The 13,216-nt window shown below is 65.1% G+C and overlaps 5 protein-coding genes across 5 annotated transcripts in view; 3 read left to right on the forward strand and 2 right to left on the reverse strand.

Annotated features, from left to right (window-relative positions):
- Window positions 1–1,478, forward strand: part of F751_5510 (hypothetical protein) — a gene marked incomplete at both ends in the record, with an annotated part of 2,354 nt that extends 876 nt beyond the window's left edge. The window contains 3 exons of the mRNA XM_011403905.1: window positions 157–353; window positions 746–791; window positions 1,242–1,478. Of these exons, the coding sequence (XP_011402207.1) occupies window positions 157–353; window positions 746–791; window positions 1,242–1,478 (480 nt within the window). The remainder of the gene's footprint in view (window positions 1–156; window positions 354–745; window positions 792–1,241) is intronic.
- Window positions 1,479–2,530: 1,052 nt separating this feature from the next.
- On the forward strand, window positions 2,531–3,879 carry F751_5511 (Transmembrane protein 53; the record flags this gene model as incomplete). The annotated part of the gene is made up of 4 exons (XM_011403906.1): window positions 2,531–2,608; window positions 2,757–3,031; window positions 3,166–3,360; window positions 3,603–3,879. The coding sequence occupies 4 exons, from the start codon at window positions 2,531–2,533 to the stop codon at window positions 3,877–3,879; spliced, it is 825 nt and encodes a 274-aa protein (XP_011402208.1).
- A 371-nt stretch (window positions 3,880–4,250) lies between these two features.
- Window positions 4,251–5,392, reverse strand: F751_5512 (hypothetical protein; the record flags this gene model as incomplete). The annotated part of the gene is made up of 3 exons (XM_011403907.1): window positions 4,251–4,627; window positions 4,801–4,936; window positions 5,012–5,392. The coding sequence occupies 3 exons, from the start codon at window positions 5,390–5,392 to the stop codon at window positions 4,251–4,253; spliced, it is 894 nt and encodes a 297-aa protein (XP_011402209.1).
- A 244-nt stretch (window positions 5,393–5,636) lies between these two features.
- On the forward strand, window positions 5,637–7,814 carry F751_5513 (COP9 signalosome complex subunit 4; the record flags this gene model as incomplete). The annotated part of the gene is made up of 6 exons (XM_011403908.1): window positions 5,637–5,766; window positions 5,875–5,980; window positions 6,220–6,496; window positions 6,704–6,835; window positions 7,234–7,374; window positions 7,572–7,814. The coding sequence occupies 6 exons, from the start codon at window positions 5,637–5,639 to the stop codon at window positions 7,812–7,814; spliced, it is 1,029 nt and encodes a 342-aa protein (XP_011402210.1).
- Window positions 7,815–8,034: 220 nt separating this feature from the next.
- F751_5514 (Protein arginine N-methyltransferase 7) overlaps window positions 8,035–13,216 on the reverse strand; it is a gene marked incomplete at both ends in the record, with an annotated part of 6,922 nt that continues 1,740 nt past the window's right edge. Inside the window, 11 exons of the mRNA XM_011403909.1 lie at window positions 8,035–8,139; window positions 8,342–8,458; window positions 8,692–9,233; window positions 9,450–9,550; window positions 9,775–10,054; window positions 10,326–10,452; window positions 10,651–11,441; window positions 11,759–11,870; window positions 12,006–12,263; window positions 12,462–12,646; window positions 12,867–13,044. Of these exons, the coding sequence (XP_011402211.1) occupies window positions 8,035–8,139; window positions 8,342–8,458; window positions 8,692–9,233; window positions 9,450–9,550; window positions 9,775–10,054; window positions 10,326–10,452; window positions 10,651–11,441; window positions 11,759–11,870; window positions 12,006–12,263; window positions 12,462–12,646; window positions 12,867–13,044 (2,796 nt within the window). The remainder of the gene's footprint in view (window positions 8,140–8,341; window positions 8,459–8,691; window positions 9,234–9,449; window positions 9,551–9,774; window positions 10,055–10,325; window positions 10,453–10,650; window positions 11,442–11,758; window positions 11,871–12,005; window positions 12,264–12,461; window positions 12,647–12,866; window positions 13,045–13,216) is intronic.

Raw genomic sequence — 13,216 nt, forward strand, 5'->3', positions numbered from 1 at the left:
GTAGGGAAAGGGGCGACAGGGCTGGCTGCTACCCAGGGTACGGTGGCGGGGGGTGCGATGCCGGGTGGCATATCTGCGCCCAGCGAAGCCCGATGCACGCCTCCCAGGTGCCTCCGCCCCGTTCCTCGACACAGCCCCCACTCGCTCCACACCCAGGGCGAGTGCCGGGCCAACCCCGTCTACATGATCGGCAAGGGGGGCGCGGTGGCGCAGTGCGCGCGCGCCTGCGCGACCTGCACGCGCCCGGCCCCGTCCCTCCCCGCCTTCCTCCTCGGCGCGGCGGAGCCGGCGCGTGCGCAGGAGGCGGCGCGGGAGGCCGCGCGCCTCGGCCAGGCCTCCCTCGTGCGCGGCGGGTGCCTGGCGCGGGAGGCCTGCGGCCGGCTGCAGGGCGGCGACGCCGAGGCCGCGCTGCTCGAGGCCCTGCAGGCGCCCGCCGTGCCGGCGGGGCGGCCGGGAGGGGGCGGCAGGGCGTCCCAGGCCCTGGCCTCAGAGTGCGTCTGACTTTTCTGGGAGTCTACTATGGTGCTGATGGTTTTTGTGGACCACACGCTTCATGCCCTCGGGCGTGCCATGTGCCGGCTGCCAGGGGGGTCATCTGGTCTGAGGTGGCACCTCGAGCAGTGCAGGTCGCCCGTGCAGAGCAGCGCCCCATGTCGCAAGGATTGCGGCTGTCATCCTGCCTGGGAACCAGATCGCGAGCCCACAAGCTCAACCCCCCCATTTCCAAACCCCACCACCCCCGCAGGCTGGTGCAGTCCCAGGTGATGCTGGTGCGGGGGGCCAAGGACCCCGTGATCCCGGTGTCGCGCGGGCCGCCCCGGCCCCCCGGCTCCGCGACGCCGCCGGGGTCGGGCGCCGGCGACGCGGAGCGCGTGCTGTGGGACGCGGTGGGCGGCAAGTGCCTCTACGTCAGCACCGGCTGGTGGCTGTACGAGGTGTGCCCCGGCTGGCGGGCCAGCCAGTTCCACCTCAGCGCCGCGCACGTGCCCGACTGGGTCATTCCCCTGGGCGCCGCGCCGCACGGCTGGGGCGCCTGGGTCGCGGCCGCCGCGCCCCGTGCCGTCCTCCTCCCCGGCGTCGGCCCGCTGCCTGCGCTGGAGACGGCGCTGGAGGGCGGCGGCGAGTGCGAGCGCGGCGCGGGCGGTGCAGGCACGGGCGCGGCGCCGCGCGAGATGGTCGCGCGGCGGGCCACGCTGCGTGCGCTGTGCTCCCCCGACGCCGCCATGCACGTGGTGGTGCAGGAGCCGGTGCAGTGCGAGTACCTGATCGAGCTGTACGTGCCGGAGCTGTGCCCCGTGTTTGACGAGGGGGCGGGCGACGGCGGCGAGGAGGTGGTTGAGGAGGAGGGCGGCGTGGTGGTGATCCTGGGGGAGGACGGGGCTCTCCCGCAGCGCGAGGGGGGTGCCGAGCCCGAGCAGGCGGCAGAAGCGGAGGAGGCAGAGGATGTCATGGACTCAACAGCATGGGACGAGCTGTAGGCCAGCGCATTTGTGTAATGAGTATATGCACACACAGAGCCGCCCCTGTGAAATTTGAAATGATGGTGCTGCGGGGTGCCCCTGTCCCCGCTGGCTTCCACTCCCCATCCCGTACGTCTCCTTGCCTGAATGCCATCAAGGCCTACCCGCCCCATATCACCCGGCTCTCAGAGGAGATCAGGGACAGTTGCAAGAACTCTATTTCAGCAAGTACGCATCTGTTCCCAATGCGGTGGCATACAGCATGCCCCGCAGCAGTTGCTGTCGGAAACCGGTCACCGAACTCACCGGTTACTCCACATCCTTCGGTCCCCACCATACGGACCCGAAGCGGAGTCATGGACGGAAACGAGTCCTTTTGGGACTTCTGCACCAGGGTGAATCAGCAGTCGATGTCGTGGCCAGCCTTGGCCAAAGACTCGGACATCCTAGTGACGAGGTCCCGAAAGGACTCGTTCTCGTCCATTACCAGGTTTCAGCTCCGCATGGTGGAACCAAAGGGTGTGGGATAACCGGTATGATCGGTGACCGGTTTCCGACAGCAATTGCTGCGGGGTAGGCTATGTGGGGGCAGCCTATGTGCACAGAAGTGTCACTTCCTGAAACAGAGTTCTTACATCTGTCGCCGATCTCCTCTGAGAGCCGGGTGATGTAGGTCGGGTGTGCCTTCCAGGCAAGGAGACGTGAGGGATGAAAAAAGGGAATTGGCAGGGACAGGGGAACCCTGCAACAGATGGTCAGGATGATATGGGACTCCAGAGGGATGAGCATCGCCTTTGGGATTGTTACAAGAGGTTATTCTCCCTGGAGCTGCTACCAAGTGGTTGGGGACTTCAGGTGGAATCCTGAGCAGTGCACGCAGAAGAGAGGGACCTCCTCTCCGTCACCAGGAACAGTCAAATCTCGATCTCGTGTCGATCTCCTAGAGAAATGCGGCTTCGCCACATGGTTACGCAAACAAAACCTTCACCACTTTCCGACCCACTTCGGGATGCAGATACCGCCCGTCCCCACAAGGACGATGCGGTAAAGCTCACGAGATAATCAGGGAGATGGGGGGTCCTGGGGCCCAGTCCAGCCAGTTCATCGCTGATGTCCCTTCCGGAGCCTGGCCCACCACACCCCTGGTGGTACGTGCAGGATCAAGGGGGCGCACGGTTTGTTTCATGTGTCTTGAGACTTCTTCATGAACTGCGTACTTGTTGTGATATGCTCTGTCAAGCAGGAAGACCCGGGCGAGGAGGTCAGCCCCCTCCCCAACCTCCACTTCGTCCCCAGGTGCTGATGGGCTGGGTGGGGGCCAGTGACCGAGCCCTTGGCAAGTACGCCCGCGTGCTGGCGGACTGGGGCTACCCCAGCGTGCGCTCGGTGGTCCCCACAGCCTACGTTCTCTGCGGCCAGGCAGGCGCGTGCGATGCATGGGCCCAGAGCATGCTGGATTTTATGCATGACCAGGGACTGGTCCAGGGCCGCCCGCTGGTGCTGTACGCCTTCAGCAACGGCGGTGCCGCCATCGTCGCATCCATGGCGCGCATCTGCAGATCCGAGGATAGGTGTGCAAACCATGTTTGTGGTGTGCCATCTGTCCCTGCCGTGAAGGAAGGGATGCTTGGCCTCTGGAAACCTTCAGCGAGTGTTGCGCCCTTGATGGATGCTCAGCATGGACACACCCCATCCCCCGCATTAGGTACAAATCGCTGTGGCCCCGGGTGGCAGCGTGCATCTTTGACAGCGCCCCCGCCCAAGGGTCCCCGGCCATGCGGCACCGGGTGCTGAACACCATCGTGCCGCCGGGCCTCTCGCGCACGGCATGGGCCCTACGGCTGCACTGGCAGAATCTGAAGGACATGATGTCCTCCAGATCCTTCCAGGATGACTTCTGGTGGGTGGTTTGGGGGGAAAGGGGGGGTTAAAGAAGCTCCCTTCGGTGGGCAGTCCCATGGCGCCTTCTGCTACCCTTCCAGCATCACCGTCCCTGTTGCATCCGCACGTGAGACCTGATGCTGTGGCGGCGCGTACCACCGCCAGAGTATGTTGTTGGTGCTTGGCTGGGTTGCCAGCCAGCCTGCTCCAGCACCCCATTCCACCCCCCCTCCATCCATCCACCGCCGTCCTCAACCTCAGGACGGAGATGCTGAACCTCGGGTCCGCCCCCCCGCACATGCCGCTCCTGTACCTGTACAGTGCCGACGACCCCCTGACCGACGCCGCCAAGCTGGACGCGCTGCTGGCGCAGAAGCGGGCGCTGGGCCACGACGTGACCGCCAGGCGCTGGGCCTCCTCCCCCCATGTCATGCATTTCAAAGATCACCCGGAGGAGTATCTAGCACGGCTGTCGGCCTTCCTGCAAAGAGTGGCGCCGGCCCGCGGAGGCACCGTACGCATCGTCGCCCGCCTTTGAAGATGCATCTGGGCGAGCGAGAGGTCTTGCGAACCCTGTGCAGAGTGGGTGCTGCCGACATACTTTGCAGTAGCACAAGTGGTCCTTGCCAACGCCCCAGATGACCCTGGCGACAGTATTCTGCACTAGAAGGAAGGCCTGGACCATGCAGTTCCCCGCTCAAATGAGCTCCATCCCTGTTCCTGACCTTCGTCCCCTGGCACCCTCTCAGCGCTCGAGCAGGCCTTGCATCACGCATGGGATTGGACGCTGGATCACAAGGGAAGGGGGTGGCAAAAACCTTTCTACGGGCAGGGCCAGGCGGGGAAGCGACCTTGGACAGGGTATGAGGCCACCATGATGCACAACGCCCCTGCCACCCAGGGGCGCCGTCACAGCTCCTTGTGCGGCCGCGCCTCTGGCACTGCGGCCGGCTTTGCCGCGGCGCTGCCCCAGAGGTAGCCCCCTGCCAGCGTGACGGCCACGCTGAGTGCGCTGCGCTGGCTCAGGCACAGCCAGGGCTTGTCTGGGGAGCAGAAGAGGGAGGCGGTGGCAAGGGTCAGTGCCGCGCCCCGCAGCGCATTGGCCAGGGCCACGCCCAGGGCACCGCGGCTGCCAAAGACGTGGGCCTGGCAGGCCATGTGCAGGTTCATGCCCACGGCAAAGAGGCCGACGAGGCCCAGTGTCCGGCCAGGCTGGTCGAAAGACAACAGGGCGGACGCCCGCGGCAGGGTGTATACGAGCACGTAGGCACTGGTGAGCGCAAAGCCTTGCAGAGGAAATTGTTTTTTTGGGGGGGAGGGGTATTTTGTGAATGTGTACATGTGTAAGGAGGGGGAGCATCGAACAGTCAGAAGAGCGGGTCGAGTAGAGGACATCACATGCACGTCGCAGCTCTGCCATCGCGCACTGGGAGGCATAGGCATCCCCTCCCCCCCTCACCGAGCTTGGAGGAGTGCCAGGAGACGTCGGCATAGCTGGGCCGGGCGGAGCCCGAGGCGGCCAGGAGGGCCTCGTAGGCGACGCCCATGGCCGTGTACATGGCCGCCGCGGCCACCAGGAAGAGGGTGCCCCACAGCTGCGTGGCGCCCTCAGCGGCGGGCTGGCCGGCGCGGCCCCCGCCGGCGCGAATGCCCAGGCCGAGGAGGATGACCATGACGGCGAGCCCCTGGCGCGGGCTCAGGCGTTTGCCCAGCAGCCAGTGGCTGGAGGCCGCGGTGAGCACCTGGGACACCGCGGCCAGCAGCAGGCTTGCGGTGGCCGGGCCACAGGCATAGAAGCCCAGGGTGAAGAGGGTGTAGGCCACGGTCTCCAGGAACCCGATCAGGGTCAGCAGGGAGTGCTGGCGAGGGGAGAGGGAGGTGTGGACCGTGCGCCGGGCCCGCACGAGGCCGGCGTAAGCCAGGGTGGCGCCATACCGGATCCAGGGCATGGCCTGGGCCGAGGGCGCGGCGAAGCCCGTGGCGGTCAGGTACTGGCCCACCACGTTCAGGACGGTGCCGGTGAGCACCAGGAGCAGGATGTCGGCATGCATGGAGGGTGATTCGGGAGGAACACCGGCGGCGAGAGCTCGTCCGGGAGGTAAGAGGACCGGGCGAGACAGCTGGGACTGGTTTCGGAAGTAATCGGGCGCGCGCGACGATCACCCGATGGGACACCCCTCGATCAGGAGGAAGCCGGTCTGGGTGGGTCCTGCAAGACGTACAGTCGATGGGTCAACGCTCTACATCGCCTATGGTGACTCGGACTGGATAGAGGTCTACTGGGAGCAGGCAGGCATGGAGGCCCGGCTCGCAGCCATCACCGCCGAGTCCGACGCCAAAGCCAAGGGCGATCAGTACCGGGCGGTGCTGGAGGACATCATAGCATCTGGCCAACAAGACCAGGCCATCGCATTCATCGATCATGGTGTGATGGGTGGGATTCCTTGGCTTTCTCACCCAGGCATGCATGCTTGTTACTCCAGGACGAACAACCCTCGCTGTACTCATCCAGAGCACCTCCTCCCCGTGGCAGTGCTATCGGACTCTGTGCCCCTCCTCCTCAGCCGGCAGCTGCTCTCCCTGCTGGCCTCCAGCATCTCCAGGCTCCCCTCTGACTGCCAGGAGGACGTGGCCCGGCAGTGAGCGGCTGGTGTTAAGGAGTGGTTGAGGGAGACGCGGGGCTGCACAGGCCATTACTAGGATATGTTCACCCACTCTTCTTTACACTGCCTGCTCGTCGGTGTACCACGCGTGCTCATGGCGCAGCGACTTGCCACTGTGTCGATATAACGTGGGGCCCATGTCCATTACCCCTCATCGTGTTGAACTACTGTAATGAACAATTTCCCGACCCTGACCCTCCCTCCCAACCCCACAGTGCCCTGGACCGGCTGCAGCCGCGCGCAGTGAGCCACGAGGAGCAGATCACCGCCCTGCGGGAGCAGCTGGCGCTGGTGTACGAGCGACGCGAGCTTTGGTCCCAGGCCGCCCAGGCCCTGGCTGGCATCGACCTGGACAGCGGCGTGCGCCTGCTGGACGGCGAGTACCGGCTGGAGAAGAATGTGAGGATAGCGCGGCTGTATCTAGAGGACGACGACCCAGTGGCGGCGGAGACCTACATCAAAAAGGCCTCCTCCCTCGTGGCGGCCATCAAGGTGAGACGATGGGGGGTGCGGGTGTGGGGGCGTGGGCATGCTGGTCGGTAGATGTCTGTTTCTGGTGTTGCAAGGGGAGGAGGATGGCGTGTTTCTTTGTAGAACGCAGAAGACACACCTGGGTCAGCTCGTGGCAGGAGTTCATACTCGTCACAGTCCCTGCTGGGCTCCATACGTCGGACCCCTCCTGATCCCACCTCCATACAGAACGAGGCGCTGGAGCTGCAGTACCGCACCTGCTACGCCCGCATCCTGGACTCCAAGCGCCGCTTCCTGGAGGCCGGCACCCGCTACTACGAGCTGTCGCTGGCGGGCGGGGGCGGCCCCTCGCGACCCCGGGTCAGCGAAGAGGACCTGGGCCAGGCGCTGTCCGCCGCCATCACCTGCGCCATCCTGGCAGCGGCGGGCAGCCAGCGCAGCCGCCTGCTGGCCACGCTGATCAAGGACGAGCGCACCGTGCCCTCACCCCTGCGCCCCATCTTGGAGAAGGTCTACATGGAGCGGATCCTGGGCGCCGAGGAGGTAGTGTATATCTCGAGGGGAGAGTGGATGAGTGGGTGGAGCTGGGTGTGTTTCAGCGCGGCGAGGGGCGAGTCTAATCTGCCTGCTGAGGACACCTACATGCAGGGTAGGGCTACTTGAACGGGTCCTCCAAGCCTTGTTGGATCACAATCGGTCCGATCCCTTTTTGGTGGCCCTCAGCACCGCGCACCCTCGACATCCTCCACATCCACCAGGTGAGTGCCTTTGCTGCTGGGCTGGCGCCTCACCAGCTGGCAACCTTGCCAGACGGCTCGACAGTCCTGGACCGGGCCGTCATGGAGCACAACCTGGAGAGCGTGTCAAAGCTCTACACCTCCATCAAGGCAAGCAGAGAGGTGTTGAGAAAGATGTGGCTGGCCGATTTCTGCCTGGATCTGAAATGTTCTGTCTCGCAAACACTGCACCGAAACATTCACCTTGAATCTCATGCCGATTCTGCCGGCGATTCCCATGCTCCTGATCACATTCCACATCCTCGAACCTTCTCACCCCCCCCCCCTTCCTCCCAAACCACCACTTCGCCACTTTGCAGATAGAAGAACTGGGGCGGCTGCTGGGCGTCACGCCCAAGGCTGCTGAGAAGGCGGCGGCCCGCATGATCCTGGAGAATCGGCTGTCTGCCACCCTAGACCAGGTTTCGGACCTCGTCAGGTTTGGGGGGGGGCCGGACGCCTCCTCTGCCCGGGATGCCGCCCTGCGCTCGGCGTGCCTGGCTGCAGACAAGCTCGTGATGCTCATGGCTGCCAGGGGACTCTGTGCCGCGCCCACCAGCTGAGCATGCGAGCAGGCATGCCCGAATGAGTTCGGCCTGGAAGTCGAGCGTCGAATCCTTGTGCGCGCCGAAAGTGTTGTGTACCATATCGCTGCGATGTCTGGCTGTAAACAGTGCGCCCATTTACTAACAGGCGCGCTGCATGCAGACTCTGACCATGTCGCGACGGGCACCAATTCAACAGGGTTTCCACTTCCTCAGGAGCGCTTCAAATATGCCCACCTCAGCCCAACTCCAGGGCAGGCCTGGTGATGGCCTCCAGAGTGGCCCCCGGCGAGAACTCTGGGGTCTGGTTGATCTTCTCCAGCACCACGAGCTCGTGGTAAACCTGCGAGGTGGGGGGCCCAGAGGTGGCGGAGCTTCGGGAGCGGCTGGCGGCATTAACTTAGCTGATGTGGCGCTGCAGGGCCCGCCCTGGCAGCTGAACCTGTGACTCCATGCAATTTTAGTTCTGCTGTTTGACGACATCTCCGACCCTTGTCCCGGCAGGTTGCCCTCCCATTCCCCACGTCACCCATTCCCCCGGGCACCTGCTGCAGGGCTGCGGTGTCCAGAATCAGGGACCCACAATGCGCCAGCACCATGCGCATGTCTTCCTCGATGGGAGGGAAGCGGCGCGACTTGACGCGCATCAGGAAGTCGCGCACCTTGTTGGGGGGGAGGGGGAGGGGGGGGGGCGATGGTGGTAGGGTTGGGCAATCACAAAGTAGAGCAACACCATACCTCCCAAGGGCGGAGTGGAGGTCAGAAAAGGCAACCCTCCGCACCAGCAGATGGCCAGAGTGGCAAGCTCGAGTACGGCAGGAATCTCTGTCAAGCCACTATGTCACCACCTCAATCAGAATTATTCCTTCACCCCCAACCCCTCCAAGGCTCGCACCAGGAGTTCGCAGTAGTGCACACGCTGGACGTGCGGATTCTCCACAGATGCGCCGCCCCCCCACTGCTCCTTCCAGGGCGGCCGCGCGACCTCCTCCCCCACGCCCTGCCTCAGCGCAAAGTTGAGCCTGCTGGGCTCGCGCCTGACCACCACGCTCACGGTCTTGCCGGGCCTCACGGCCACGCAAAAGTCCAGGGTCTGCATGGCCTGGCCCCAGTAGTGAGGGGGCTCGGCGGCCGAGGCCTCAGGGTCAGCGGCTGCGTCCTTTGGCGCCGCCTCGGCGCAGGCCCGGGACTCGGCGGGGTCAGCAGCCTGGGAGCTGCTTGCTGCACCTCCATCATCCCGCTCCTCTGTTGTGGCAACAGAATCCCGCTCGCGATAGTAGCCCGTTCCCATTTTGGCAGTGCCATAGATCCAGCCTGGGCGACGTCCTTGGAAGGTCGGCGCAGGCTCAAAGTCCGAAGGAGGCTGGTCCTCTCCTGATCGCGGCTCTGTGGGCTGGACCGACTCTGAACCTGCCTTATCAAGTACACCAGGAGGCGCTGTAAAAGAGGAGGGTGAGGGCAAGGTTGTGTTGAGTCGTGTGCACACCAGGTGCTGCAATATAGTTGAATACAGAAGAGAGCGTTGCTACTTTCCGTTGCATTCTCATTGTTCTCCGTGGTCCTGACGGGGCATTCAACGCTGAAACCTCCCAGAGACCTCTTTCCCAGGTGTGGGGACCCACAAAGTACCATGGCAAAGCACCACAAACACACCGTTCGAGAGAGTCTCCACATCATCCAGGTGAAGATCAAACCAGTAGACGATGGCATTCATGTTCCCAGGGGCGACGACCTCAAGCTTCAACATCGTGTCCCTGCATGCGGCAGGAGGGGCATGGTGGTGAAATCCGCATCATGTGTGCAATACGCAGTTGGTCAAAGCGGGTGGGACGCACGTGTTGAATTATACGCAGTTGGCGAATTTCAATCCTACTGCATGTCCTCGAGAGGCTCTCTGAAGGAGCTGCACCTCCTGAATTCCTCATCTCCAGCTTGGGAACCCCCCTTCTCAAAAAGGCCCCTAAAAGCGTGTGCGTACCTGACACGGCCCCTCTTCTCGCCGTCGAAAAAAAACTCTGCGGCCTTGGCCGGCCGGGTGAGCACCCGGTGAGGAAAGTCGGAAAGCCTGATGTTCTGGGGCGCATCGTCCCAGCGGTACTTGTTGATGAGCGAGACATCGAAGCCGCCCGCAGAGGCAATGCAGGCCTCGATGCCAATGCAGTACACCGTGGCGGCGGCGGGGACCGTGATCGCGCCGGGCTGCATCACCCTCTTTCTCGCCATGTCTAGAAGGTACTGCACGCCGTCGCCCAACAGGCCTGGAAGGGTTTGGGATGAGGGAGAGCGAGGGGGGGAAGAAAGTTGTACTCGCAGGTGGGGCGCAGCGCAGGCGCGAGGGGCGGGCCCTGTCGGTGGTTGAACAGGGCGGCCTATGTCCCAGGCTGGGCAGGTGCTCGTCGATGGTCTGATGCAAATCGAGATGCGCAGGACCTGCAAGCAACTTTCTGTCCTCCCTGGCCATAACTCATGGCACTCAACCTCCTCTGAAACACAACTCCCCAGGTCCCTCCCACTCTCCCCCCTGCCCACCGGCATCGAAGAGGTCGGCGACCACCAGGTTGACCCCCAGCGCCCGCACGTCCCGCCCTCGTTGCAGGCAGGCGATGTCGCGGTGCACCACCGACACCCGGTCCGACACGCAGTTGGCAGCCACTGTCTGCAATCGGAAAGGGTGAAGATAGTCAGGGTGGGTACTTGGTGCGGATGCGCAGGCTGCGCACACCCCACCAGAAGGAGACTGAATGAGCCCAGCCATACCCCCCGGAATTGCCCCATCGGTGTGCCATGCCTCTCACATGATACGTCCCTCTACCAAGAAAGAAAGAAAGAAACAACCAAACAACACAGCCCACACCTGGCGTGCCAGGTCCGCCAGGGGCTCGTGCAGGTCCACCGCCACCACGGAGGTGGCCCCCACCTTCGCCGCCAGGATCGCGAGCGCGCCCGCCCCTGTCCCCGCGTCCAGCGCATGCACCTCGCCGTCCCTTGCAGCCAGGCGCGCCGCCGCGCGGCGCAGCGCGCGGGCGTACGCCTCGTACTTACCCCCGTCTGCCAGCATAGCCAGGTGGCGCGGGGGGAAGGCGGCGTCGCGCCGCGCGGTCGCCGCGTACGCCGCGTCCTCCACGTCGAAGCGCATGCGCACCGTGTTGTGCGTGGCCAGCAGCGGGTGGGTGTCTCCCTGCAGCACCTCGATCGCGCCCTGGAGGTACTGCAGGCCGGGCCCCAGGCAGCGCAGCCCGGCGGCCGCTGCGTCGGGGCCGGTGGAAAGCGTGGCGTCGCCGTGCAGGCGCAGGTCAAACCAGAAGCGCACCGCGTTCCAGCGCCCGGGTCCCTCAAACTCCAGGTCCAGCGTCTGCGCGGCGGTGTGCGTCGGCGGCGCCGCCAGGTCAAAGTGCCATGCCTCGCGCGGGCGGCTCAGCGCGCGCACCGCGGCGCCTGCTTCCCCGCGCCGCCCTTCGGCGAGGTACGCCGGGGCCCAGCGCCGCGCGTCGGCGGCCTGCATGTTCAGCCCCGCCACGCGGCCCGTCGCCACCTCCACGGCCTGCACCCACACCGTGGCCGAGGCGGGCAGGACCAGAGCGTCGGCGGTGGCCAGAGTGGAAAGCACGTGCTGGACGGAGGGGATGAGGCCGCTGCTCAGCAGGCCTGCACGGGGCGAAGGCAGAGGGCAGATTTGAGAGTCGGGGTGGGGTGGAGGGCGGACTGCTGACTGAGCGCAAGAAAACAGCAAAGGGTGTGGGGGTGAAGTGCGTGCTGCATGCGGCGGAGGCCAGACAGGGTTCAGGACATGGCTGCAGTGGCAGGAAGGCAAGGCCTCGGCGCCCCTGTGGCGTGCCATGCCCACGCCCAGCACCACAGTACTTGGTGCTGCTGAGCCCATGAGCCCCGCAGCACGCCTCCTGTGCTTGCCCGCCGCAGACGCTGGGTTCCAGCCCTCCTTCCAGGTGACCCCCCCCCCGCACCTTCATCCAGCAGGAGGGGGGCCAGGATCAGGTTTGCGCAGACGGGCACATCCTTGACCAGCTGCAGGTCCGTCGGCCGCTTGTACACCACTCTCACTCGGTCCTCGTGGAACTGCAGGCGCCGTGCAGTGGGATGGCTGGGACGGCCACGTGCACATCGACGCATGCGGGGGGAGGAGCCCAGGCCGTGCGAGACTGGCAGGTGCACCGTTTTGTAGGGGGGGCGCCCCCCCACACCTCGACTCACCCCATTGGCGTCCAGGATCTCCTTGGCGGTGAGCGCCAGGTAGAGCCATCGCTCCACGGCCGTCACGTGGCGGGCGCCGGCGGCGAGGGCGGTGGCCGCCAGTACCCCGGCGCCCGCCGCCAGGTCAATCACGCGGACGTCGCGCTCGCCGCCGGCGGAGATGGCCTCCACCGCCGACCGGACGCCGGCCTGGAGGCGGGACAGGCAGTACGAGTCCTCCAGCAGCTTGATGTGCCTCCTCGGCATGCGGATGTCTGTCTGTGGTGCATGCATGGGGGGGTCGCGTGATGAGCACCCCTGCATGAAGCTTCACCAGTGCAGGACGCTGTGGGTCTCGGAGGAGGTGTGAGCACCATGCCATGCCCCCACCAGACAGGCGTGAGGGGGGCCACCCGGCGACACACCATGTACCACCACACACCTTCCCCACGCAAGCCCCTCTTTCACCCTTTCCACCTGGACTGTCACGTAGTTGACGGTGTCCTTGATGGCGTGGTCGTTCTCGGCCTGGAAGGGGGTGAGCAGGCGCAGAGGGAGCATGTCGTCCGTCTTGATGCGGTGCAGCGGCGCGGAGGCCGGGTGGTAGGCGATGCGCTGCTTGGGCTCTGGGTAGGTCAGGGCTTTGAGAACCTGGCCCCCGCCTGCGGTGAGGGTTTGGGTTGGATGAGCGCGAGGCAGATTGGTGGCTGGTATGTCTTGTAGAACTCGACTGTGGCCCTGGGAACGCAGAGGTACCCCAAATGTGGAGGTGCTCAGGGGCATTGCAGACCCTGATCAGATCCGGATATCCACCCAAGGAATACAAGGAGCCCAACGTCAAAAAGTGCAAGCCAGGTCCCGCACAACCCCCAGCGCACACACCAGCCAGGGCCTCCTCTGCCAGGCGCTGCTGGGCGCTCTGCAGGCCGGCCCTCAGCCCTGGGTCGAGGGGGTCAGCCCTCAGGCCGGCCTCGAAGGCCGTCACCGCTTCCCTGCTCCGTCCCAGACCCAGCAGTGCTCGCCCCTCCCGAGCAAAGGACCTGATGTAGGCGTCGGACGCCTTCCCATTCCTGCAAGGCGTGGGGCGAAGGTATGTGGGGGCCTCCAGTGCGCGTCTCTCGGCCGAGGAATCGTGATGCTCGGGCGGTGAGCCGAGGGCCGTGGGCTGCGAGATGTCAGCGTCAGTGCGCTGGCTTGATCCCGCTCTCTGCTACAACCAGACCCAGAACCCT

The sequence above is a fragment of the Auxenochlorella protothecoides genome (assembly GCF_000733215.1).
Source record: "Auxenochlorella protothecoides strain 0710 unplaced genomic scaffold scaffold64, whole genome shotgun sequence".
Classification (NCBI taxonomy): domain Eukaryota; kingdom Viridiplantae; phylum Chlorophyta; class Trebouxiophyceae; order Chlorellales; family Chlorellaceae; genus Auxenochlorella; species Auxenochlorella protothecoides.